Source organism: Trametes versicolor (genome assembly GCF_000271585.1).
Source record: "Trametes versicolor FP-101664 SS1 unplaced genomic scaffold TRAVEscaffold_10, whole genome shotgun sequence".
Classification (NCBI taxonomy): domain Eukaryota; kingdom Fungi; phylum Basidiomycota; class Agaricomycetes; order Polyporales; family Polyporaceae; genus Trametes; species Trametes versicolor.
In genome coordinates, this window is record NW_007360330.1 from 1,782,005 (window position 1) to 1,806,023 (window position 24,019).

Consider the following 24,019-nt stretch of genomic DNA (forward strand, 5'->3'; position numbering starts at 1 on the left):
CGCAGGACGCCGGCGAGTCGCGCTGGATGGTGCGACTCGAAGCCGGGCCGAGCTCAAGCCGGCGGAGGCGAATGTACATACATGAAGACGTAGCAACAATAAAGAACCATATGTAGGGATAGCGGAAGGGTGGGTGCAAAAACAGGAAGCACTCGAAGTCGACGGGACTTTCGAGCACACGGGTGAGAGAGGAGATGGACGGGGATACAGTAGGTAGCTACCTTTCGAGCACACGGGTGAGAGAGGAGATGAAGAGAGAACAGTGAGGGTGAGGTCTATATATCATAGTGAACCGAGACAAAGAAAACAGAGAAAAACGCGTTCATGCGCGTCCGCGCGCGGTGCGCGCACGAGCATTGTCGACGACGAGGAGAAAGAGCTTTATGGACGCCGAGCTAGCGCTCGGCTGGAGGCGCTGAAACTCGAGCGCTACGCATAGACCCACGACAACAAGTTGTCGTATTCATCTTTGCGTGCGCACTCGAGTTTGGCAGAACGAAGGCGAGGTTGCATTCGTGTCGCCACCGCTCTCTCGCAGGACGCCGGCGAGTCGCGCTGATGGTGCGACTCGAAGCCGGGCCGAGCTCAAGCCAAGGAGGGGACGAAGGGGAGAGCCGGAGGCTCGAAAGGCTGAGTAGGATCGGCCCAATGTAGGCGTGTGGAAAGATGAAGGATGCGGTCTCGCGGGACGTCGATATAGAGCTTGTACGCGTCGCTACGCCACCGTCCGAGTTGCTGAATCTCGTGGTCAGCGTACCCGACTGCACATCAGCATTTTCCCCATTCTCATTCGCGGCCTTTGGCCGCTTTATCAGGACGTAAAATGCGATAAGGAGTGATCATGCCAAAATGCAGTCTCTTTCAACGGAGGCCCACCCTTCCACTTTATGTAGCCTTATATCGCCTTACCGTCATTTGGCAGCTTTGTCAGGACAATCCAGAATCAATCAGAACCTGAAAGGCGGAAATAAGGACCTCAAATGATGCCTCAGAAGCCTAATAAATTTGATTCTTTCTAATAGATTTGGAGTGTCCTGGGCTGGCAATGCGGAAATGAGAGCGGAAATGCGTGGCAAGGACTTTAAATGAACATTGCAGGGGCGACATACGCGTACAGAAATGAGAGCGGAAAGGCGCGGAAAGGCGCGGAAAGGCGGGCAAAGGCGCGGAAAGGCGTGGCAAGACTTTAAATGAACATCACATGAGCGGCATACGTGTACAGAAATGAGCGTCTGGGTGTACTAGTGGGATAACTGAACGCAAATACACCTAAATGAATACAAATACACGCACATGGTGTCAAATGAGCGTACATGACGCGCCGGGTTCATGATGCGAAGAAAGAGAGCGGTACATACCTTACAATGCACGATAGGCTGCCGAATGATGTTGCAGGGTATGCAAAGGAACATCGACGAGAGCTGTACTAGCTTGTAGGAAGACGTAAAGGCACAATAAGGAGAGCGCCGCAAGGGCGCAGCTAGGAGTGGCCATGGCGGCACAACTTCAACAGGGCGCGCAGAGCTGCAGGCGGGGTACGGTGCGTGGAGGTGAGGGAAGAACCCTAGAGCGTGTGGTGGCGCATCCAAGACAGAGACCGGGTCAGCAAAATACGATGGCATGACGGAAAATGGCGGAGAGAGAGACGAGTTGCACCGGAATGCAACGATCGGGCGAGACGTCAAAGCCGCTTGTAGTGGCGCTCTAAACCTGAAAGAGAAGACAATAACAAGATGAGCATTGCACATTAAACGAACAAATACTATAGATGTGGGCTGCCAACCGGAACCACACGACCCGAAATGTCTATATACTAGGTGAACGTGTCGAATCTGGCAGATGGACATCTTTCAGAGCGTGACTAACCATTGAAAGTGTAAGTACACTTACACAAATGAAGATATATCTCTTGTGATGGTGAATGCTGACCGTGGAGGGCGACAGAAATGGCGAGCGGTAGTGATAGGAAGTGATGGCAATAGCGAGCGGTGACTCTGACGAACAGGAATGAGGGCGAGGTGGTGACCAAGATGATGACACGGCGACGAGGAGAACACGACGACGAGGATGACGCGGCGACGAAGATAGCGCGGTGACGAAGATAGCGCGGTGACGAAGATGACACGGTGACGTAGACGAGACGGCAACGAGGACAAGGCCGAAATGGCAGGCATGGAGCCGTTGAAGACCCGGGCCTATCCGCATGAGTCGTTGAAGACGCGGCGGTGTGACATGTACAGGGCTCAAGATAGCGCTGCGTGGCTCGACTTATCAGTACCTCACAAAACAAAGAGACGTTCTACTCACAGAAGTCGCGGAACAAGTCGAGGAACATGTTGTGCAATGATATGCCTAGCTGTAGTAATACGCGTTAACGAGACGTACCGGCGAGTGCTCAGATTCCCTCACTGACCTAGGCCCGCGCCTCGACGAGGAGCGCAAAGTCCATATCACCGGTCTTCTTCTTCTTCTCTGGTGGCGCACTCCCAGAAGACGATGCGGGGGGCACCTGGGAGATCTCGAGCGCGAGACGAACAACGGTGTCGAGACTCTGGAAGGACAGGGCACGCGCAGAAGTGGCGGCGCCGGCGGTCTTAGCCCCGTAGTTCACTATGCCGAACTCGACGTCTTTGATACTGTTTTTACCGGTTACCGGATTGATCGCCCGCTTTGGGACGGGCCGGTTTTCCTTGTCGTACTTTACCCTCAGCAGCTTCCACAGCGTGGCCGCACGAAAGGTCTGGAATACCAAGTAGACACGTAAGAGAACTTCATCCGCAGTAATGTGTAGTGGGCGCAATGAAACTCACCGCTGAGGCCGAAAGACCTATCGCACCATACGGGTACATGTCTTCGTCGGACTGGTACATTCCCGGAACATCAATGGCGCCCTGAATAGCGTCCATGTGTATCGCAAGGCACGAGCGCACGAAGACGGACTGATAGAGGCCCTATAGGAACCAGCATAGTCAGTCGTGGCTTTTAGAAGAAGCTCTCGCATGGGACGTACAGTCTGATCGTTCTTCTCCGGGTTCTCGTAGAACAGGCGACAGTCTTCCAAGATGTCTGCGCAATAGGCACTACGCGCTTCGTGAGCGGAATATTTGTCGGGGTTGTTCCTAAAGAACGTTTCAAACGTGCGAAGGGCCCCGCTTCCGAAGCTGGCCCGCCACTCGTACATCCTCTGTGTGGCCTATCACCCAATCGATGTAAGTTTGAGAATGAGTAATAAGCGACGTAATCACTCACGAGAGCAATGACGATGTCGCCCGCCTCAACCTTGTGCGGGATGCGGACACCATAGACGGCATCCCAGATGCTCTGCAGGAGATTGATCAACGTCGCGTCAGGGATATGCCAACAGTTTGAACGAGTGCCGAGGTTGCGCAGGAATGTAGGAATGAAGAGCCTCTTCCAGTCGTTGTTGTCCATCGCGCCCGCGGGAAGGTGTGAGTTCTTAGGTGTGGGACGGCTCGCCCTTCCTACACCTGAAGATGGAGCAGCGTCATCGTCATCGGATTCGGATTCGTCGTTCTCAACGCGCTAGGTATTGTGAGCATACACACGGAGGGGCTTTCAAAAGTCACAATACTCACAGAGCCGCTCGAGGAGCCCGAGACGCTCCTTCGAATCTTGTCCTTCGGCATATTGACTCCAGCCCTTGCAACTTTGTGAACCAGTTTGGGCGTGGTGAGGTCAATGGTCGCCACATTGACAAGAGCCTATATTTCACATCAGAATGGAGGCTGTATAGTCATCGCGAGGAGAATATAACTCACCTGGCTCGTCAACCTGACACCGTTCTTGACGGGGCTGTTCTTGGCAGCCTCGGCCTCCTTACCCTCATCCTCAGTCAGAACGTACCCCCCACTTTCCATCTCCACATCGGAGTTCTCCTCCTGCTTCACCTTGCTGTTGCCGGCCGACTTCTCGATGATCCAGACCTCATCGTCATCCTGCTGTGGAGCCGCCACCTTCGGCTTCACCGCCCTCGGCTTGGGCTTGGGCTTGGGCTTAGGCTTTTCAGCCGCCTTCACATTCCCTCCGATGTACGGGGAGACGGGAGTAGACAGAGTGCGCGAGGGCGGCCTTGTCCTGGCATCGATGGAAAGCGATAAGCCGATCATGATGTTGGCGAAGGGGAGAGGTAGATCGCAGAGATCAAGAGAGATCGGCGTACTTACTTCGCGGTGGCAGTGTCCTTGCTAGGCGCTGACTTCGACGCCTTGGGCTCTGCCGCTGAGACCGTCTTGGGTTTCGCAGAGCTCGTCTTCGCCATGCTTGCCTTCTCGGCCAGCACGCTCTTACGCAGCTTGTCCTTACCGGTTGGTTCCTTCACCCTACTGTCCGTCTTTGCCTTCTTCTGGGGTGGTCTCGGGGTTTCGTCAACGTCCTCGTCAGCCTCGCCATCTTCATCAGAGTCCCCGTCCCCGTCCCCGTCCTCTGCTTCCTCTTCGTACTGAGATGCAGAGTCTGAACGCTCTACATTTTCGCCGTCGCTCTCCTCAACGTTTGACGTGTCCGCAGAAGGATCTACCTCCATAGTGGGCTCTTCCTCATCGTTCGTGTACGTCTCCGGCGGCGTCGGGGAACGCGGCCTACGCCGTTTCTGATCGCACTTATCTCCAGACTGCAGGACACTGAATATGTGTAGCGACGTACCTTGTTGGGCACTGTGCCCTTGACGGAGCCGGAGTCCGCGCTCGGCTTCAACCGCTGAGAACGGCGAGCGCGCGAGGCATTCTCCTCCTCCTGCATCTCAACCTCCATATTGGCTAGCTCCTCAAGCTTCTTCTTCTTCGCTGCGGCTTTACCCTTTTTCGCTGCTTGAGCGGCTTCCTTGGTGGCTGTCACCTCCTCGGTCTTATGTTTAGGTTTTGGTGCCACAACCTTCCCGGGCCGCTTCCCCACGTTTTCAGGACGAGTACCGACCATCCTGCGCCCTCCGTAAGATGAGGAACTACTGGGGGTTCAGGTGGGAGGGATTATCGGACAGGAGGGGAGCAGTACGTGTTTGATGGGGTGGGGGAGAAGGGCGAGGAAAAATTTAGGTGTTTAGGTTCGTTTGTCGCTTTATACTGACTGCACGAGCGCTCCCCAAAACGCCGTTCTCAGATTTGATCGCACTCTCTGGGGCAAGCGCACATATATCTAGGTCATCAACCCTCCCACGCACTTGACTTCAAACCACCATCCACCCCCACTGCTCCCAGCCCCCGTCGCCCGCCGCAAAATGCTCACGGACCTCGAAAAGCTGTATGTCTCTCTCATCAGTTCTCTGCGGTATCATTTTTGATCTAAGCCCACCCTAGCATTCCTAGCCGCGGAGCTGGCTTCACCGTTGTCCCCATCTGCGGGGACAAAAAATTGAACCCGCGGCGCGAGCTCTGCTCCATCACGCCATTCCGTGCCCCCCGGGTTCGCACTGTCCCCTCTGCCACCGACACGGCCTGCGCCACGTTCTTCGGCTGCGATGACCTCGTCTTCCTGATCTTCGAGTCTATGAAGACGGAATGGCACGAGTGGTTTATCCAGCAGGACGCCGTCCAGATGATGCGAGTCAACCGGGCGTTCTATTACTATGCCGTCCCGCTTGTCTGGCTTAATCTCTCCTCGCTCAAGCCGCTTTACAAACTCCTGCAGCCCGTATGCCTGGCCCGCGCGAGGTACGTTCGTCAACTAAATACGGTATACTAAACTTTAACATATGTGGATCAGTTCGCTAGAAGAGGCCGGTAGAGAGCTCGTGGCGAGCCCAAACTGGAAGAGATTTCTGTTCTATGCCTCATTCGTCAAATGCCTCCGCATCAACTCCTACCTGACTGTGCCCGGCATCATTCCGTTCCTGACGACCCTCATCGACGACAATACCGCCATTTTCCCCTCCGTCGAGGACATCTGGTGGGACTGTGGCGATAGAGCTTACGACGAGCTCTTGTGGTACCTTGGACGTCGCCTTCGCACGCTCACTATCAATGTGCCCGACTACGACGCAGTCGACAATGCGGAGAAGGAGTTCAGCGAGTGGTGCAAACGCATTTACGACAAAGCCGCCATCACTTCCCCTAAGCTCAAGACGTTGAACTTGGAAGTCCAGGAATACGGCCCGCTGCCCGATGGCATGTCGGCCAACACGTACTTCACGCTCTTGCATCATCAGGAATTAAGCCCGCCACGGAATGCTGGTACGTCGCCCGTTTTTCTCAAATCATGCACCGCTGATAGGATTCGTTTGCGTCGTTCACAATGTAGCGGTCGCCGGCCAGAAGCTGCAGCTGGCGACTATTGGTCTCAACTCCTTCTCCGGCATGGGTGGCCTCGCCCAAACCCTCAGCGCGCTCGCATACTTTCCTAAGGAGAAGCTTCGCCGCGTGGACCTGAGCTCGCGTTCGGTCTACTTCATGCGCCGTGACATGTCGTTGTCTGGCGCCATCAAACCCCTGCTTTCTCTTCCCTTGCTTGAAGACGTCACACTCTATTTCCCGAACCACCTCTTCATCGTCAGCGCAGAGGAGATCCTCACACTGGCTCGGGCGTGGAAGGGGCTCACGAGTCTGCAGATTGTGGTGACTGCGGTGGAGAGGAACTTGGTCCCCGACATCAACCTCATCGACGACATCATCGCGCTGTGCCCGCGGCTCAAGCTGCTCGAAATCCCGAAGATGAGAGCTACGGAGTCCAACGAAACGTTTCGACTCAAAGGGTCCAGTACTAGCGTCCTCGAGCACTTCACCATCCAGAAACTTTTCCTCACGTCCTGGCTCACTGAACACTTCCTCCACACTACAACGCTTGCCGCTTATCCGTCTCTATCGCCTCACGGTTTCTGTTTTGGAACCAAATATGTCTTAGGGGTACGGTACCCATCCGGTCATGTCCATTCTCCTTCTTTAACCTTGTCTCACTTTGCGTTTGTTTAGGGTTGGTGAGAGAAGTCTGCAGTATGTTGAGGAGTCGTCGGAACATCGTTGTTTTGGATCTAGGACTGTAGCTTTGTTGCATATACACATATCTTGGAAGTTGTGACGCACCGGACAGCTGTTCTGGGGTGCGCAAAAATACTACATTCAGTTTGGCAACGCAGTGGACAGTACACAGAGAAAATGAGAGCAACATATGACCGCGGAGAGGCTCGCGTCATAGTTCCGTGAGTGACTCAAACTTAAGTCAGACCTTGCGCCGTCCAGGGTGGGACGACTACGTCACTGGCAGTTTCGGCGGCGAATCGGCGGCGAATCAACAGCTAGGGAGTGCAAAATAAGTCCGTCGCACTGAGTGTGTTCAGAACGCGTTTTTGTATCACATACTACCAGTGGGCACCGTTGAACTCGTCGGTACTGCACGCGAGCTCCTCGAAGTTCATGTCCGACGCGACCGTCATCTTTCGCGAGTGGATATCCAAGATGCGGGCGCGCGCGGTTTCGTTGGGCAGAGGAAATTCGATCTTCCTGTCAAGACGCCCTGATCGAAGGAGCGCGGGGTCGAGGATGTCGATACGATTGGTGGCAGCGATGACCTGTTAGGAAAGTAATAGAGATAGGCCGCCAGTAAGAACACCGGAGCTCGCGCCGGACACGTAAGGCGACGCACCTTGATTCGCTCGTCGCTCAGTTGGTTCAAAAGTTCGAGCATTGTCCGCTGTACTTCACGATCACCGCTCTTCTCGGAGTCGAACCGCTTCGTGCCAATGGCGTCCAATACGTCAATGAAGATGATGGCTTGTGCCTTCTCCTTCGCGAGCTCGAACGCGTCGCGAACGAGTTTCGCGCCGTCACCAATGAATATTTGGACGAGTGAAGGACCAGCGAGCTTGAGGTAGCACGCCTTCGTTTGTGCGGCACATGCTCGGGCCATGAGCGTCTTACCGGTACCTAGTAGCAGGTGAGTCTTTGAGTAATTGTATAACAGGATGACTTACCTGGAGGGCCGTACATCAAGCAACCCTTTGGTGGCTTGATGCCTAGGGTCTTGAATTTGTCCGCTTGCTCCATAGGCAGGACGATAGTCTCTACGAGCTCCTCGATCTGCTTCTCCAGGCCACCGATGTCGGTGTACGTCTCTGTCGGCCGCTCGTCCACCTCCATGGCCTTCACACGGCAGTCGAATTCGGCGGAAAGGGTGTCAAGCACAAGGTACGAATCCTTGTTGACGCCGACGAGGTCTCCGGGCTTGAGCTTGTTGGCGGGGACGAGGCCAATCATAGGGAGGAAGACGGTTTGTCGTGTTGAAGTCTTGATAACCGCGCACTTGCCCTTCCGCATGGAATCCAGGTCGCGGTTGCCGCCATCTTCTTCGCCCTCCGGGTCGACGTCCAGAATCTACTAACACTTAGTGCACGGACGGGCCACCAAAAGAACAGGTGAACGCACCTCGACGACATTCCCGACTAGGTATGGCAGAACCTTGTTCTGCTTAATCTTCTCCCCATTCTTGCGAATCTTCTCCTTCATGACATTCTGCTCGTGCTGCAGACGCAGCATTTCCGAGCGCATGACCTATTGGACCACAACTCTGTTAAACAGATCCTTTGGAACTTGCGCCTTTGTGTGTCACGCACTTTGAGGTCGTTGTCAATCAGGCGTATCCTCGTGAGGATTTCGTCTGAGGAGAGCGTCATAATGTCCTCCGGGATGTCTCCTCCGCGGGCCGTGCTGAAGTCCCGTCCATGGACACACTTTGGGCTCCTGAAGTTGATGCGGAGGGCGCGGTGTTGTCCGACTTCTCATTGTTGCTCACAGGCGAATTCGGAGGTGGTGCTGAAGACATGGTGGTGGTCTGATTAAACGGGGAAGTGTGCTACGAGTTCGCGCACGCGGTACTAGGTAATCCTGCGCGTACGCGTCGCTGTATTCGAAGACCGAAAAGCCTACATACATTGTATCAGGTCGTTCGCACGATCCGTGGTCGAAGGACGGCCTTCGGAGGTGTTTGAGGCTGGCTGGGTGTGTGTGGAGTCGCAAAGGAGGCGGCGGGGGAGCCGGAACCAGCCGCGGGAGACAAGTCGAGCCTTGAGCCGCTTGCAGCAGTCCTAGGACGTCTAAATCGCGTATTGAGGGACCGGAGTGTCGTACTATACTTGTCTGGTCATTGGTACGTGCCCACGTCATGGCGCAAAACTTGGGGAAGATTACTGGCTGCGCGGGGCGAGCACGAGAGGGCGATGAAAGATATATGGCATGCACGATCAGAGGGCACGACAGTTGGAGGGGAAAAGCTCACTCACGCGTCTCACAATCTGGAGGAGCTGCTCAGTGGCGTTATTTGGGAGTCGTCTAGAGGGGTTCATCTTGTGGACGAGAAGAGGCACGTCGCCGGTGCCGAGCTTCTCGACGAGGAGGTGGCTGAGAAAGTCATCGTCGCGAGAACGGTCGCGCAGCCCCATAAAGCGGCCGCCGACATGTTCCCAATCAGGTTTTAGCATCCCACAAGGCCCCGCGCACACATTTGAAGTGTGCCGTGAAAGCGTCGCGCATGTTCATGGGAACAGAGGGGGCTCGCGTGCCGCGGAATGGGAATTTGGCGGGCCTGGTGCTACCCAGAATGGGGGCGGCACACCAGGGATACATGCTAGTCTGCTTCATGGGGTGAGAAGTGCGATCGGACAAGTGGCTCCGTTGGTTCTAGTGAGGGAGTGGCGGCGGATCTAGCCGAGCGGGAAGGGTTGCTGTTTGGCGCCCACAGCCTCCTGCTATATATTAGCCACCGTCGCTTCCCATCGCTCGTATAGTACCACTCCCCCTGTCGATCGGATCCCGTCTGCGCGCAAGACGGTGGTAGCGCGAGCGAGCTCGCGAATTTTGGTAAGTTTCTATCTCTGCCCTCCAGCCGTGGTCGAAGATGCGTCGGATCCTACCTCAGGAACCCGGTTGACGATCACGGTGGAGGTCCTGTATGTTAGGTGCATCGCTAACAACTCTTATTACAGTGGACACCTTAGCGTTATGGATGTATTTCGCAGCGTGCGTGCATATGCAATTGGTTATTATGTGATTGTTTTTTGACTAGTCCTCCTGTCAGACTCGTCGTGGGACAAATTTCTCCCCGTGGGTTCTCAGCGTGAAGGAGTGCGTGAAGGCATCGCACGAGCTTGACCTTCCCCTCCTGTTTGAGACTGCTGCAACCAAGGCCGTGACTGCTGCGCAGTGCGACGACTACTCCGACGACGTTGAGGTGCTGCACAACGTCGAAGACATCATGCCCTCATGTGCAGTCGAGCCCAGGGAGGGTAACGTTCAGCACCATCTCGAGAAGGACTCTCGTAACTGCGCAACAACGGCTATCGAGGAAGCTCAGCCTGGGCTTTCATACCCCACACCATCTCCGCAAGTCATGCACTCGAACTCCTGGCCAGTAGCACCCGCCAGCAACAAAGACAGCTACGCATCGTCCGCCCTGCCCAGCGGCTTGGAAAATGACTATGTAGACGCCTTTTCAGCGTCCTCAGGTATGCTTCAAACTGCATAAATGCAGTATCTCACCGCTAACCTATCCTCGCGCTGACAAGGGTGCTCTTCGAGTGCTCCTGCTTCTTCGACATCATCGCAAGAGCCGCCAGCGAGAGCCCGCGGCTCTGTGGAGAAGCAGCGGTCGAAGGAACGATCAAAGCACAGGCGGAGGGCCGAAAGGTTGAAGGATGCAGAGCGGGCGAGCAGCAGCAGCCGCATCGTTAAGAAGGCGGCATTCAAGCACATGCAACGCGCAGAGCCCATGGCTGCGACACTCCATGTGAATACGTCTAAGCCATCTCAGGCTGGTGCAGAGAGCTCCCTCGCAGACGTTCCTGTGTCTTCCACGGGCTTCGTAGGGCGCCGCCCTCCGACTAAGACTCATGCTAAGGACGCCGACCCACCCCGGGATGTCCCTTTGAGCAAGGAAGAAATGTTGGAGAAAAGGTTTCGCTACGTGAAGTGGGACGGAGTGTTCGTTCATTTGCCGGCGAGTGTGGTGGATGGTGGCTCATTCACTGTGCTTGTTAGAACGACCATGCCGCTTCTCGATTGTGAGGACCGCGTATTTGCTGTGTTGGTTGGGCGTCCGAAATCAGAGGATTGGTCAGAGGTGCAGAGGGATATACAGACGGCTCTGGATGGGGCGCGTGAAGGGTTGAGAGGCTCGGGATCGAATGAACCGCCTACGCACCGCCGGGGGGTTTTCACGCCATTGGCAAGTGGGATTTCCTATGGCGGCGGACAAAAGGTGAGGGTCATCGGCTAATGTTAAAGCAAATTGGCTTACATTGTTTGTAGGTGCCATGCAACGGCTCCATCTCGAAAGAAACTCAGAGGATCATCGATGGACTTCTCTCTAACCGTTCGATTCAACGGGTTGCCGGCTTTGGGGATGGTTCGTGTTCCCATGATGCTTATCGCCGAACCTTGCTCAGGGCATTCACAGCTGCATTCAAAACCTATGCCCCTCGATTGCACCAGTACTATGAGGAGACCTTGTCCGCGCTGCTGGAAAAAGACTCGCGCCTGCGTCCCAACTTCCGGAACTCGGTCTTCGGCAGTATCACGTTCAACCTCGGGCCCCAAACAGTCACCTGCCGACACACTGATTTTCAGAACCTCCCTGCCGGCTGGTGCGCCATCACTGCTATCGGAGACTTCGACCCCGTTGAGGGCGGGCACATTATTCTCTGGGAAGCTCAGCTAGTCATCGAATTTCCTCCTGGGTCCACTATCCTCATACCCTCCGCCGTCATTCACCACTCCAACACCACTATTCGGCCCCACGAATCACGCTACTCCATTACGCAGTATTCCGCTGGGGGCTTATTCCGTTGGGTGGAGTGCGGCTTCATGTCGCAGAAGGACTTCGACGCGAGGGGGAAAAAGCATCCAATAACCGGGAACGAGCGTTGGCTGAGGGGCGTTAGCATGTTCAGTACGTGGTCGGAATTGTCTGGTTGCCAGTCTTAGATATCTCTCATAGCATCGCCGTAACGCTTTCTACCGTACATCTGCTTGCCATCTCTACCCATCACTCTCTGCTGTACCTCTTTACGTTTTTGACGGACTTGTTTCTTGGAGAACTTCTGCTGGGGTTTCAACACCGCCCTCTGTCCCTGAAAAGCTTCGCAATGCCGCCATCTGCCTTGTTAAAACCTGATGATGCCGTTCATCCTTGCAAAAGCGGACAGTGCCGCTCCGTGTCCGCGCAAGACCCGACCGCGCCGCCCTTTATCCTCGCACCTTGCCAAGCCCGATGACACCGTTCATCCTCGCAAACGCGGACAGTGACACTCCTTGTCCTCGCAAGCCCCGACCGCGCCACCCTTTATCCTCGCATATAGTGAAGCCTGACCACGCTTCCCTCTATCCTCGCACCTTGCCAAGCCCGATGACGCCGCTAGCCGTCCTCACAAAGCCCGAGTAGGCCACCCTTCCTCCTAGCAAGACCTGATGACACTATCGGATTCGTCCTCGCAATACCCGACAAGGCCGCACTTTATCCTCGGACCTTGCAAAGCCCCACGACACCGTTCTTGGTCCCCGTAAGCCCCGATGTTATGCGCTAGCTTCGCAACTTGGAAGTGCACACCATCTATACGTATATATATGTGTGTGTACGGGACTGCCCAGGACTATCAACACCAGCACACCCTCATCGTCTGCTTCTACCTGCGTTTCATTTTTCTTGCAAATCCCATCGATACCTCCCTGCCATTATGGATCACGATTCAGCTGATGTCGACCTTTCCTGCCCTGTTCCTGGCTGCCGCCGTGGGGCGAGCTACCCTTTGAAGAACATGACTGGCTATACGCAACATATGCGGGCTGTTCATCCTACCTGGGACCCTGATATGCCCCCGCTCCTGCAAGTCGATTACGCCTCGGACTCAGACAATGAAGGCGAAGAGGATGAAGTCGACCAAGATCATGTTAGGTATGGATTCTCTAAATCTAGGCTCGTTGCTACGAGCTTTCTAACCAGTCTCTCATAAATAAGCGACCAAATCGCAGTGTCTCATGATGCTATGGACATTTCCCAAGGGTTCTCAGAGCCCGGGGAGATTTCGTCCGACGAGAACGAGCACGGTATGACCAAATCCCGTCAGAGTGATGGCAGCGAACTTGATGGGCCTGCAGGTAAGTAGTATCCGGCTTTGCAGCCAAGGGTGTGCCGTTCAATTTCTATATAGCATCCCCCCATTCCCTGCAGGAGGGGCAAGTGCCTGGAGTAGCCGACACTTCTGCGTCACGCGTGGACAGACTATATCACGCGGACCATTGGGATATACATCATCATTATGGAGATGAAGGTGCCCGCGACGAAGACGATATCTCCCAGAATGACCCCCAGGATCGCAACAACGACGAGTTCGAGCCTCACCAAGAGGAAGAAGTCTCTCTACTGGAGGATGGCCGCGCAGGCAGAGATCGAAGTGAAGAATCTTCCGCAGAAAATGAGGAAGGTCTTGGCGAGGCCGGCGGCGATGGTGAGGACGAGCATGATGAGGGTGTAAGGTCGTTGCCTTTCAAGAACATCTTCACGGGCCGTACTTACATGTACCACCCTATCATCAGCGGTGAATAATCTTCGCAAATATGTACCGCATGATCGTAAACTGATAGATCACTGACTCTCAATCCTACAGGGAGACCCGTAAACCGCGAAGGAAATATGCTTCCTTCAAATGCCGACCCTCCTGCAGCGGTGACCCGGAATGAAGATGACTGGTCCCCCTACGAGGACCGCGTGGCGTTTGAGCTCGCCGACCTTTTGTATACAAAGGAACAGATGCCTGCGGGGAACATCGACTCCATTCTTGAGTTGTGGGCGGCATCGCTGGCCAGGTTCAACACTACTCCTCCATTCCACAACCACGCAGATCTATACGAGACTATTGACGACACACCACTCGGGGGCGTCAGGTGGCAAAGTTTCGATATCACCTACAGCGGACCCCTTCCCGATAATGATTCGGACGTACTTCCTTGGATGAAGGACAAACACTCGGTCTTTTTCAGGGATCCTCTCGAGATTGCCCACAACATGCTGTCAAACCCCGACTTCAAGGACGAGATTGACTTCGCTCCGCTGCGAGAATTCGGCCCAGACTCAACACGTCGGCTTCGTAACTTCATGGGAGGCGAGTGGGCATGGAATCAAGCTGTACGTGAAGCAGCCAGTGCCTTCTAACCATTACCAGTTCATCAGCTCACTATCTACCACACACAGGATGCCATAGCTGAGCTGCCCGGATGCGCTAATGCTGCGCTCGTTCCTATAATCCTCGGTAGCGACAAAACGACGGTTTCTGTGGCGACAGGACAGAACGAGTACTATCCACTCTACATCTCGATTGGGAACGTACACAACAACGTGCGGCGTGCCCACAGGAATGCGGTCGCGGTTATTGCATTTCTGGCGATTCCCAAGAGTGCGCAATCAAATCCCCTGTGCTTCACGCTGATACTGATATTTTGGCCGCTGATGTATAGCTAATAAACGCGACAACAATGACATGTTGTTCACCAAATTCCGCCGGCAACTTTTCCACAGTTCCCTTTCACGCATCTTAAGCACTCTTCGTCCTTGGATGGAGACGCCAGAGATAGTCCGCTGTGGAGACGGTCATTTCCGAAAGGTCGTATACAGTATTGGCCCTTACATTGCAGACTATCCGGAACAAGCTCTCGTAGCCTGTATTGTACAAGGCTGGTGCGCCATGTAAGCAGAATCAGACATCTTCGTATTATCACCACTGGACCCTGAGGATACTAACAAGTTTGTGATGTAGCTGTACTGCGCCATCGGGGGACCTCGACAGTAAAGATCGCCTCTTGAGGACCCGAGAACACACGGAACATCTAGTTCGGGAATACGAGCTAGGAGATCTTTGGTATAGTTATGGAATTGTTGGAGATGTCGTGGTGAGCGTGTAATAGTAGAGCGGTAACGATTACACGTCGCTCATGCTTGATATCAATAGCCTTTCACAAATGATTTCCCTAGGGCTGACATCCATGCCCTGATATCACCCGACATCCTGCACCAGTTGATTAAAGGCGCATTCAAGGATCATCTTGTAACCTGGGTCGAGAGGTACCTGAAGATTACACACGGGGAGACAAGGATGAAGGAGATCCTCGCCGAGGTCGACCGTCGGTACGCACGCGACATGGGAATGTTTCCGAATCAGCACGTATGATCTAATTTGACCCTGTGCCATCAAGTATTGCAGTTGTTCCTCCGTTTTCGAAGCTGAGGCATTTCCATGAAGGCAGGGGATTCAAACAATGGACAGGGGACGATTCGAAGGCTTTGATGAAGGTATACTTATCTGGATGAACTATCTGGCCACCGTCGTTAAAGGAGATAAATTCTTCAGGTCTATCTTCCAGCTATCGACGGGCTCGTTCCAGCAGAAGTGATACGTTCTATTCGGAACTTCCTTGACTTCTGCTACCTCGCTCGTCGTGAAGAGCTTGAGGATGAAACCATCGCCGACATCGAGCGCGCTCTTGCTGCTTTCCATCAAAACCGCGAGGTCTTCCGCGAAACAGATGTCCGCGAGCACTTCTCCCTTCCCAGACAACACTCCCTCATGCACTATGTGGACCGCATCTGGGACTTTGCAGCACCGAACGGCCTCTGCTCTTCCATCACGGAATCGAAGCACATCAAAGCAGTCAAAGAACCTTGGAGGCGTTCAAACCGCTATGAGGCTCTTGAGCAGATGTTGCTAACGAACCAGCGTCTAGACAAGCTTGCAGCGGCTCGTGTGGACTTCAAGGAGCGTGGGATGCTGAAAGAAAGCCCTTTGAGAGCTGCTCGGAGGGAATTGGGGCTTAACGGTATGTCTCAAGTTGCCTATTAGTATATATAGCACGCGATGATGGCTTATCGGTATTGGAACACGCAGATGACTCTTCTTCAGAGTCTGACGGAGACGTATCGCCCCCACAGCACCCGCGCGATACGGATCCAAATGAGGAAGAGGGTGCGGTCGATGGTCCAACGGTCACATCGTACATGGCCATGGCTGCAACACCTCGTAAGTCATTTCCGATGAAAATCTACCGGACACTGTGACACCTTCTAACAAGACATGATGTGCAGAGCGTCAACATGGAAAGACAATATGCACCATCGCACGCGACTTCAAGATACCCAAGCTGCAGGAATATATCAGACGTTTTCTCTACCACCAACTCCACCCTAATGGCGATATCAGCGGTTCCGAGCTTCCCTTGGACCTCTGCCCCCCATTTTCCGAGGAGGAAAAGTCCCTTGCGGTTTATTACTCTGCCGCTGCAACCTACTACGCGCCGAGCGATCCATCGGGCATCGGAGGAATGCACCGGGAGATTGTGCGTGCCGCACCTAGCTGGCGCGGTGGTCCCGCTCGATTTGACTGCGTCTTGGTCAATAAGCGGAATGAGAAGCCGGGGCTGCTAGGGATGGACGTAGCCCGCATTCTTGTTTTCCTTCGCATCAAGCACATGGGAAGGTTCTATCCCTGCGCTGTCGTCCACTGGTTCCACCGGAGCTTCGATGAGCCCGACAAGGACACCGGGATGTGGATCGTGCGGCCAACCTTCACGGGTATAGGAAGAAATCACATTCGGGTTATTTCCATCATACATCTCGACGTCATCGTACGTGCCGCTCACCTCATTGGAGTCAGCTCACGCACAGAAACCCCAGAAGAGTTACAGAGTCACCAGTCCTTAGACCATTTCACCTCGTTCTATGTCAACAAGTATGTCGACCATCATGCTTTCGAGATTCTTCACCAACCATACCCTGCTACCTGATTGTCGCTATCTTGTTTTTTGTAAATTACCTCGTACTTCTAGTTTGGCTTCATTCACTGCTCGTTTCACTTCTCGAGTTTCCGAGTCAAGCTCACGCTACAGCCTTCAAGTTCCCGACTACGCTACATACATTAGAAATGATGGCGTACTTGTCCCTACTTCCTCAGAATTATTACGAAGTACTCCGCATACTGTTGGGCCTAGAATTCTGCGAGTCAGTGCCTTCACGATAATCTACCTTGGCGCTACCGAGCAGCGGCGGAAGCGAGAGTACTCAGGGTGTGTAGCGCCGAACCAGGTTTTGCTCTCAACCCATCATGACCCACGACTGGGGCATCCGGTGCCGCAAGATATCAAGCAGCATCTCACACGGAACGAAACATACGAAGGTGCGTGACGCGTCTTGATACTCAAGTACATGCACATGCGATCTCCACTCCCCTCGAGCCGCAAACCAGTGCCACGTCATACCACAGCGTGCCCGTACTGGCTGAGGATACTAATCAAAACTCTTCGCATACTCTCGTGTTTAGGTGAGCGCGGATAATGCATATAGCGTGCGCTGATGTCTGTGAAGCTGGTACACCGGCATGCGACGTAGCAGCTTGTGACGAGTCGAATGGATGCGGGCAAGCGAGCGGTAGGCCAAGTGACTCATGGTTATGACGCTGAGCACAACAGTATGTGAGTGACTATGACGCCTGCTGAACCACTAATTTTTCACTGTTTTAGTGCTGTCATTCTCGCATTGGAACTACATCATGTCCCGGGTATTCACGGATACCGTCCCTCGTCTCGTGCCCGCCCATTGGGCTGTCGCTCCCCATCAGCATACCTGCGTCTGCGTACATCTAGTGGCACTCAGGACCCGCACTGGACATCGCGTATGTACGGATGAGTGCCAGCCGTCCCACGAGTAAGTGCAGCAGCCGTCGAGGACATAATTGACGATATCCATTATGGCTTCAATATCACCCCCGCCGTCTCTTCCCCTCCTACAATCCCCGCAATATCTAGTCGCTCAATCACCGCGGTATCTAGTCGCTCGATCACCGCCATTTTTGAGGCGAATTCATTGACCGTTCCCGACCACGAGCATGCAGCAATGAGACGAGCACATATTCGCAGTGCTCAGCTCGCCGCCCTCGCCCTCGCCCTCGCCCTGGCTCTCTCCCTCCCGCCTCTACGACCACCTCCACCTCCACAATGAGACGAGCGTCGATGTGTGCTTATCATGCCGCCTTCGATCTAATCAAGCCCTCGCGCCTCTGTTCACGTCCGGAGTTAACTAAAGGTCGCTTCAGCACATATATATTCACGCTGGTGAGTTGTGCCATGATATTTCGGGCGTTGTAAACCTATATCCATTCTGCTATGTATCGAAACCCTCTACTGATAGTTTCACAGTCTGAAGTCTATGCGGTAGAGGTCTTCAAAAAGTCGACGCCTTGCGATCTATCTCGTGTGCTGCGACTTTTACTATCTGAACTACTCTGTACCTCGTTCATTGCGTCTGCTGACGACCCCCTCCTCTCCACAGCTCTTCACGCCACTTGCCCTCCCTACGACGCCTCTTGCAGTTCCTCTCTCACTCTGTCGCCTCACCCCCTTCGTCGCCTTTCTCGTTCTGTCGTCTCTCCCGCTCTGGCGCCTCTTTCGCTCTGTCGCCTCCCGCTCCATCTCCTCTCCCGCTTCGTCGCCTCTCCTGCTCTGTTTGACAAAGCTTGTTCCTGTTACACCTCCTGACGCATCGAGTGCAAGATAATCGTGCCAAGCTCCACGTGCACTTGCACAGATCGTCTGTACATGCTCCTTGAGGGACGATACTAAGCATGCGGCACTGAGGACCAAGTGCACTTGCACGGTGCTCGGCACGACTCAATCTGAACAGACTGCGCACCGTAACATGGATCTTCGGCGGCCGGTCCTGAGGTGAGTATCATGTTACCACTTATGGACTGCGGGTCGCCTCGACTCTCAGGAATATGCCCAGAGGAAGAGTATGACTCCAGTCGCACCATGTTGCTCAAGGTAAACGTATACCGTAGTAGGATGAGAACGGCGCCCTCCGAGACAGTCTTCACTTCGGCCACATCAAAAATCGCTTGCTTCGCCGCGCAGTCACCCTCTTGAGCTACCTCTCCCATCCGCTACATGGACCTCAACCGCGCTGGCCTTGACCCTTGTAATCTTGCGCCGCTTGCTGGCTCTGCCGTCGAATCCTCGCGCTGTTGGTGTCCTTTGACCTTGCAAATGCTTCCTCGCGCCGTTCATGCTCCCCAACTGCCCTCCTGCAACATCTCCTCGACGTCTTACCCTCATGCCACCTGTCGCCTGCCGCGTCCAATACATCGCATCCAATAAGCTCACCGTCGGCCGAATTCGCCCTCTACTGCTCCAACGCCTGCTCGTCACAACCCTCGAACCCTCGCGCCGCCTGCAGCCTCCGTCCTCCTTCCTGAAACGCCTCCTCGCGCCTTAAATTCCCTCCTGCCCTCCTCTTGGTATGATTCCTCCACCGTCGAACCTTCGTGCCGCCTGCGGCCTCCTCTGCTTCCCATCTCACACGCTCCCCATCTGCCATCATGGTTGCCGTGCACCTTGACCAACGCCTCGTTCACCTTTAAATTTCGCACTGTCCGCCTCGTCTCCACCTGCCCCGACGCCTCCAGCGCCCTCGAGGGCCTTCTTAGAGGGAAGGCAATCATGGTAGAAGGTGAGAAACGGTAGAGTTCAACCGGCGAAGGGCGGAACTGGAAAAATCATCAGGTAGGTGCCCATTCATATCGCTGGGTGACCGTACGGACTGAAGGTACGTTGCGCGTGCTAATCCTTCGTAATATTACCACCAACGTGTATATCATAGACGTCAGACAGCGGACGGTCTATTTGGTGAGTTGAGTACATGCACACACACCTACAGACAGTGGAATGAGCATCCTAGATGCGTATATGAGCCGAGAGAATAACGTGCTACCGGCGTACCCAGAGCTCCAACACTGGGCACCCTTTAGGCCCTTATGGTTACTTAGTGTGTCTTACGTCCATTTGCGTCCTTTCTGGTCACCTTACGCTAAGAGGACGAGAGTGCCTTGACGCATTTTGACGTCTTAGTATGCATTAAATCTCCTGAGCGTGCATTAGCGTCTTTTTCCTCCTTATTCAAGGCCGAAAGTAGAAATAAGGAGATTGGGCATTTTGCTGATGCAGCCGCTGATGTCGCAGCTCCACGGCGAAAGCTGTGGCCCGAGTACTTGGCCCCGTCGAGACCAAGAGCTGTAAGCCGTGATTTGAGCTGAGCGACAAACTGCGAGCGCACAAGAGGGGCGGCGGCATCGTCGAGGGCAGAGAAGAGAGGGGGGGAATGAGGGCGAGGGTTGAGCTCGAAGAAGCGCCGCATAGCGGTGACTGGACAAGTCACTGTGTCCGGGGCGGCGGCGATGAGAATTGAGACACCTTTCCGGAAAGGGTCGGTTTTAGAGGCGGGAAGGGAGAGGATGAGATGGGTGGGCGCAGATGTATCAGGCAGAAATTGGACACATCCACGGGAGAGGTGGATATCTGCCTTGTACGCGGAGGGCTTGTCGACTGTGAACTCGCCGCACCGTAAGAAGCCGGCAAAGGCTAAGGTGATGGCGGCCCGGAATGTGACATCAAAGACAAGATCGTCCCGCAGGGAGGAGCAGAGACGGCGGAGTAGGTCAATTGTGATTGGGAGCTTCGGGTTGCGTTCGCGTTCTCCGTGATATCGCTTGATCCCGCGGATGAGCCGTTGGATGACAAGGGACTCGCATGCAGTCCAAGGGAGGTCAGCGTCGACATGCAAGGAACGAACTCCTGTGAGGTAGGACTTAATCGTCTTGGGCTGAAGGCTCCGAGCTCCGAGATGGGCGACCCATTCCATGACGGCTCGCTGGGATGCGGGCAGGAAGGTGCCATCGGGGTTGAGGAGGGTAGGGCGGAGCTGGACGAAGTCGATGAATGACTTCTGCCCAGTCGAGTAGGTCTTCCGGGTGCTTGCGGCAAGGCCGTGCCAGAGATAGAAGGCGACTTGTCGAGAGTACTGAGCGTGCGTCTCATACCAATGAGCTGGGGGAGCGGCGAGGATGGTTTCGGGGGCAAGTGAGGTGCCAGCTGGAACAGCCTGGTGTACTGGAAGCGAGAGGCAGCGTCAGCGAGCGCGTTCTCTTTAGATGGCAACCAGACCGATGAGAATGAGAAGTCGAGGCAAGCGGCTATCATGAGAAGGGTTCGCAGCACGGACATGGTCGTGCGAGAGCGATTGCGGTCAGTCTCAATGGCATCCACAATGACTTGGTTGTCGATATGAAAGACGACGTGATGGCCAGACCAGAGGGTGCCCCAGCGCATGGTCGCCTGAAGTGCAGCATATATTTCCTTGAACTGGATATCGTGCTTGCGAAATCGACGGGGAACCCGAGATGCGAACCAGGCTGATTGGAAGACGCCTCCGATGCCTTTGGACTCAGAGCCACTAGCATCCGTGAAGACGTGTATGGTGGGACGCGACGGGGTGATCAGGCGCACACCATTCCATGTGGAGTGGAAGACGCTCCACCAGTGGATGTCGCTGTGTGCGTAGGATGGGATGTGACGCACAGCAAACCCAGAGCGGAATGTAGCGGAGAAGTCGATGAGTCGACGGATGAATGCACGAGCATGAGGGATGACCTGCGCTGCGAACTGCAAGAATCCGATGAGGGCCTGCAACTCGCGCAGGCGGCAGGAATGCTTTGCACGCCAGGTAGCGAGCAGGTCTCCTAACCAGGCAAGTTTGTCGGCTGGCATGCGAGCTTCCATGGCGACAGTGTCGAGCTCTAGACCAAGAAATTCGAGCGCAGTGCACGGGAAGATAGTCTTGGTCCCTTGAAACTCGAGTCCCAGCTGGGAGCCTAGGCCCATGATCCACTCGACTGCTGCACGGGCGAGCGGCGGAGGAGTGGGCGGTGCGAAGATGGGAAGGAAGTCGTCGAGGTAATGACGCATTGTTGCAGGGATATGTCGGGAGATTATCCAGTGGAGAGCTTCCGCAAAGAGATTGAAGATGTATGGTGCAGACTTTGCACCAAACACGAGGACGACGTGATAGTAGAACTCGCCGAGCCAGTGGCAACCAAGCAGCGGCCAGTCCTGGTGACGTACGGGGATCTGACGGAAGGCGTCCTTGAGGTCAAGCTTGGCCAGCAATGTGCCGGGACCAAGGCGACGAATCGCAGCGACAGCGGAGTCGAAGGATTCATAAGAGATATGACTCTCGGAGTCAGGAATGCCGTCGTTGACAGAGTCGCCGTGCGGCCAGGAGAGGTGATGGATGACGCGAAGTTTCGCGGGGTTGCGCGGGCGCGAGACAACTCCAATGGGGGAGCTGCGGAAGTGTTCCAGCGGGGGAGACATGAACGGACCGTGGATCCGTCTGCGGGGCAGTAGAGCGGCAATGTCAGCAGAGACAGTTGCAGGATGCTCACGAGCAGTGATGAGATTATGACAGTCTTGGGCTTTAGGCGGACCCATGAAGCCAAGTGCAGCGCCATGATCTATTATGTGAAGTAGCGAGGATACAAAGTGAGGGTCGGGATAGTCGGCGAGATGAGATGCCCATGCATCACGCCGCAGGGATGACACCGCAGAGTGATGATCATCCAAGCGTAGGAGATGGGAGTTGCAGCGAGGATCAGTGTTGGGCCGAGCAGGAGGGGGCGGGCCAGGCGGGAAGAGATGAGCGTGAGGGAGTGGGGCGAGCGAGGGAAGCTTGTTGACGGGGGTGACCAAAGACGCCGCATCCTGGAGGCAAGGACGAGCGGCGGATGAAGGCGCGGGGTGGCCGCACGTCCTACCGGTGCCTCAGGTGGCGGCTGCTGCCTTTGAACAGCTGTGCTGCCCGTGGTCAGTGGCGTTGCAGCCTGAGCACTTGTGCACGCGCTTGTAGCGACAGGGGGATGCGCAGACTCCTTTGTTGAAGAGCCTGCAGACGTCTGTCGAGGGTGAGCCACTGCCCGTAGTGGCTACCTTCGACGAATGACCGCTGCGTGCTGCAGCTGCAACACGAGGGCGTTCCTTCCCGATGAGGTGCCTGGCTTGAAGGCCGGGGTCGATGATGTCCCAGCCGGAGTAGTCGCCATCGGCCATAAAGCTCCGTCGCTTGTAGTGAAAGTCCATGTGGTACGCCAGCACGGCGGACCACTGGTAGTCTTCATTGAACTGCTCGAGCTGCGAGATGTACGCGTACGAGCCACTCGCAACTTGGCATACGGCTGCAATGCTGCCGCTGGAGGCCGCAAACATTGTGAGGACGTGAAAGTACGTCGTGAGGGGGGCGAAGATGGAATGGAGGGATGGGTAGTCTTTCGCAGAGGGTTCGCGGATGGTGAAGCCTCCGACTCCTGCATCGAACTCGAGTACGGACCGTGCATTGCGGTCGCGGTACTTGGAGTCCAGCTTGTTCAGGTCCGATGGCTTAAACTCATGGCGTGCGATCTCCAAAAGCACGCTTGCCTCGACATGGGGGAAGAGTTTGATGAGGGACGCACCAGCAGGAGAAGGGACGTTGGCGGGTGGCACAAACTGCAGGAACGAGGCCGAGGTAATTGGAGCAGATGGGGCACCCCCAGACGCTACAGAGGCCGCAACTTGGGGTCCGAATGCACCACTGAGTAGGAATGCGACTTGCTCAGACGTGAAGGACAGTGGCGCAACTGGCGGGGTGGCACTGGCAGCCGGTTCTACTCCAGCAGATGTACCCGGAGCTGAGGAAGGGCCCGCTGAGGCGATCCCCGACTGTCCATTGGATGGCGGTGTAGCTTGAGCATTGGGGACGTCTTCGGGACCAGCCATGTTCTCAGAAAGGGGAGTGGGGTGGCGCGGAAGGAAACGACCGTCGGGGCCGCGTTGAGGCTGTTCGCGTCGGCGTGGTGCCGTAATTCTGCAAAAAAACAGGAAGCACTCGAAGTCGACGGGACTTTCGAGCACACGGGTGAGAGAGGAGATGGACGGGGATACAGTAGGTAGCTACCTTTCGAGCACACGGGTGAGAGAGGAGATGAAGAGAGAACAGTGAGGGTGAGGTCTATATATCATAGTGAACCGAGACAAAGAAAACAGAGAAAAACGCGTTCATGCGCGTCCGCGCGCGGTGCGCGCACGAGCATTGTCGACGACGAGGAGAAAGAGCTTTATGGACGCCGAGCTAGCGCTCGGCTGGAGGCGCTGAAACTCGAGCGCTACGCATAGACCCA

At 55.1% G+C, this 24,019-nt stretch overlaps 6 protein-coding genes across 6 annotated transcripts; 3 read left to right on the forward strand and 3 right to left on the reverse strand.

Moving 5' to 3' along the window:
• Nucleotides 1-2,413: 2,413 nt before the first annotated feature.
• TRAVEDRAFT_22926 (uncharacterized protein) lies at nt 2,414-4,935 on the reverse strand (the record flags this gene model as incomplete). Its single annotated transcript, XM_008043563.1, has 8 exons — nt 2,414-2,740; nt 2,811-2,951; nt 3,011-3,193; nt 3,250-3,543; nt 3,597-3,722; nt 3,780-4,095; nt 4,185-4,630; nt 4,663-4,935. The coding sequence occupies 8 exons, from the start codon at nt 4,933-4,935 to the stop codon at nt 2,414-2,416; spliced, it is 2,106 nt and encodes a 701-aa protein (XP_008041754.1).
• A 298-nt stretch (nt 4,936-5,233) lies between these two features.
• TRAVEDRAFT_51292 (uncharacterized protein) lies at nt 5,234-6,929 on the forward strand (the record flags this gene model as incomplete). Its single annotated transcript, XM_008043846.1, has 5 exons — nt 5,234-5,256; nt 5,313-5,666; nt 5,719-6,185; nt 6,253-6,854; nt 6,921-6,929. 5 exons carry the CDS (start codon nt 5,234-5,236, stop codon nt 6,927-6,929), a joined length of 1,455 nt encoding a protein of 484 aa, XP_008042037.1.
• Nucleotides 6,930-7,306: 377 nt separating this feature from the next.
• TRAVEDRAFT_39487 (AAA-domain-containing protein) lies at nt 7,307-8,766 on the reverse strand (the record flags this gene model as incomplete). The annotated part of the gene is made up of 6 exons (XM_008043671.1): nt 7,307-7,516; nt 7,591-7,871; nt 7,919-8,318; nt 8,370-8,495; nt 8,558-8,637; nt 8,676-8,766. 6 exons carry the CDS (start codon nt 8,764-8,766, stop codon nt 7,307-7,309), a joined length of 1,188 nt encoding a protein of 395 aa, XP_008041862.1.
• Nucleotides 8,767-10,983: 2,217 nt separating this feature from the next.
• TRAVEDRAFT_39488 (uncharacterized protein) lies at nt 10,984-13,095 on the forward strand (the record flags this gene model as incomplete). The annotated part of the gene is made up of 4 exons (XM_008043672.1): nt 10,984-11,196; nt 11,247-11,343; nt 11,395-11,803; nt 13,092-13,095. The coding sequence occupies 4 exons, from the start codon at nt 10,984-10,986 to the stop codon at nt 13,093-13,095; spliced, it is 723 nt and encodes a 240-aa protein (XP_008041863.1).
• A 531-nt stretch (nt 13,096-13,626) lies between these two features.
• Nucleotides 13,627-16,766, forward strand: TRAVEDRAFT_39489 (uncharacterized protein; the record flags this gene model as incomplete). The annotated part of the gene is made up of 9 exons (XM_008043673.1): nt 13,627-14,118; nt 14,185-14,386; nt 14,448-14,676; nt 14,747-14,879; nt 14,939-15,114; nt 15,183-15,279; nt 15,338-15,803; nt 15,836-16,003; nt 16,069-16,766. The coding sequence occupies 9 exons, from the start codon at nt 13,627-13,629 to the stop codon at nt 16,764-16,766; spliced, it is 2,661 nt and encodes an 886-aa protein (XP_008041864.1).
• Nucleotides 16,767-22,847: 6,081 nt separating this feature from the next.
• TRAVEDRAFT_79184 (uncharacterized protein) lies at nt 22,848-23,297 on the reverse strand (the record flags this gene model as incomplete). Its single annotated transcript, XM_008044180.1, has 1 exon — nt 22,848-23,297. A coding segment is annotated over one exon (450 nt), but the record flags the coding sequence as incomplete, so codon positions are not given.
• Nucleotides 23,298-24,019: the final 722 nt, after the last annotated feature.